This window comes from Galeopterus variegatus, unplaced genomic scaffold (genome assembly GCF_000696425.1).
Source record: "Galeopterus variegatus unplaced genomic scaffold, G_variegatus-3.0.2 Scaffold1470, whole genome shotgun sequence".
Taxonomy (NCBI): Eukaryota; Metazoa; Chordata; class Mammalia; order Dermoptera; family Cynocephalidae; genus Galeopterus; species Galeopterus variegatus.
In genome coordinates this window covers 306,933-308,717 of record NW_007727581.1, presented here as the reverse complement: position 1 = coordinate 308,717, position 1,785 = coordinate 306,933, and the positions used below count along the sequence as shown (strand labels likewise).

Sequence of the window (1,785 nt, the reverse complement as noted above, 5' to 3'; positions counted from 1 at the left end):
GTGGAGACCATGCTGCTTCTTGCTCGATCTACACCGTGAAAAAAGAAAACAAGACGGATGATTCATCGTCCTAAGTTTGAACCACCTGGATGACCTTTCTGGCTGTCTCTCTCAGATCACCCAGCAGGTGCCTTGGCTCTGTGTCAGAGGATTTTGCTCCTGTCACTATGAGGCAAGCTTTCTAAACCTCAGCACATTGGGCTCAGGGAAACCTTGTTTCAACCAAATTGCTCTGGTCAGATGCTGCAGCCTAGGATATTTCCATCAATAAGTAATGTATCCCCTTTAAAAATTTCCACTTTCAGTGAAAACAGTTGGGAATGCACTGCACATGAACTGAGGAGACCCTCTCCCTGCTCTGACTTGCAAATTGAGCCTCACCAGAGAGACTCTTTAATTGGCGTGAAGGATTTGAGCTTTGCAGTTCTGCTCCTCAGGCCTCAACTGGGGAAGGAAGACGTGAAGGTGCTGTGAAATGCAGTCGTGACTTTGCATGGAAATTGGCCACAAAGCAGAGCAGTCCCTGATCCCTGGGAGGCATCCTTTGTTGTCACCCTTTATGGGGACTAGAACACAGCCAGGACAAAAACCTGTGCCAACGTGCCTTTTAACTGGACCTCATCATCTGGATCAGAGAAATTTCTGCATTATAAATCCATTAAAAATTTTGTAGTCACCTCTTTGGAACTCTAAGACACTCCTAGGAGAAATAACAGCCATAAAAATAAATTTGGAACACTGTTTTTGAAGTATATCATCAAGAACAAAGGAAAAATGAGTATGAAAATTTCCTACAGCTATTAGGTTCAGATATAATTTCTTTGCAAAATTTAAGGGGTGGGGGTGGGCAATGCAGAGCTATTCTTAGGCCCTGTCTTCTCTCAAGTGAAACCTTGGTGGTTGATGGCATAGACTAGGTGATTTACCTTATAATCAGCCCCTGTTTAATTGTCAAACGGATCAGAGTATGTTCCCTATAGAGGGTGCTGTGACCTCGTCATGTAAGTTCAAGTACACTATCTTAATCCTGCAGATGGGAGTGGGTCAGACGCCCTCAGAGTGTAATCAGCAATTATTGCAATCATGTGGGTGAAAATTTAAAAAGGTCTGTTTTTCTCCCAGTGGGGTAGGAGCTAAAAGGAGACAGCAGCATGGGTCTCAGATTCAGGACACCTGCCAAATAGTTCCCTTTTAGTTCTGTTATGCAGAATGCACTGGGCCTTCTGAATGCTACACAGTTGTATGGGTAACTGTTGGGAAAATGGCTTAACAATTTGAAAGAGACCTTTAAAAGAGAGTAAGTAGGAGTAAAGGGAGCCCTGTCTCTCCTCCCTAAGGAGCCCACAAAGCCAGTGTGGGCCAGCACAGGGCTAGGTCACACCAGTCCCCAGAGGCTGAGGAGGGTGTGTTTGGGGCCGTACCTGTGTCTTGTGAGGGGCTGACGCTGTAACTGTCACTCTCCTTGTCTACTGATCCTGCAGCCCTGGGTGTTGGCAGCCTCCAGTCTGTGGTGAGGGTGTGTGCTGAAATGGTGGGGTGGGGTCTGTTGAGGGTCCACTGGCTGGCATAGCGGTTTCTTGCGGTGGGCCCAGCCTTTGCGTTCTTCCTGGTGGTAGGATCTGTGAAGAGTCAAGAATCATGTCTGTCTGTGTCTTCAGAGGAGTGTGGTCAGCTGGGATCATGTGATGTGGGCAGTTCTCCCCACCCGGCCCAATTAACCCATCGTGGCCCTCCAGGAAGTCCATCTTGACTCGTCCTGTCCAGAATACTCTTTTCCTTTATCTT

At 47.1% G+C, this 1,785-nt stretch overlaps 1 protein-coding gene across 1 annotated transcript in view; it reads right to left on the bottom strand.

Moving 5' to 3' along the window:
• Positions 1-1,785, bottom strand: part of DSCAM (Down syndrome cell adhesion molecule) — a 237,084-nt gene that overhangs the window by 22,604 nt on the left and 212,695 nt on the right. Inside the window, exon 23 of the mRNA XM_008577256.1 lies at positions 1,422-1,619. Coding sequence (XP_008575478.1) covers positions 1,422-1,619 — 198 coding nt within the window. The remainder of the gene's footprint in view (positions 1-1,421; positions 1,620-1,785) is intronic.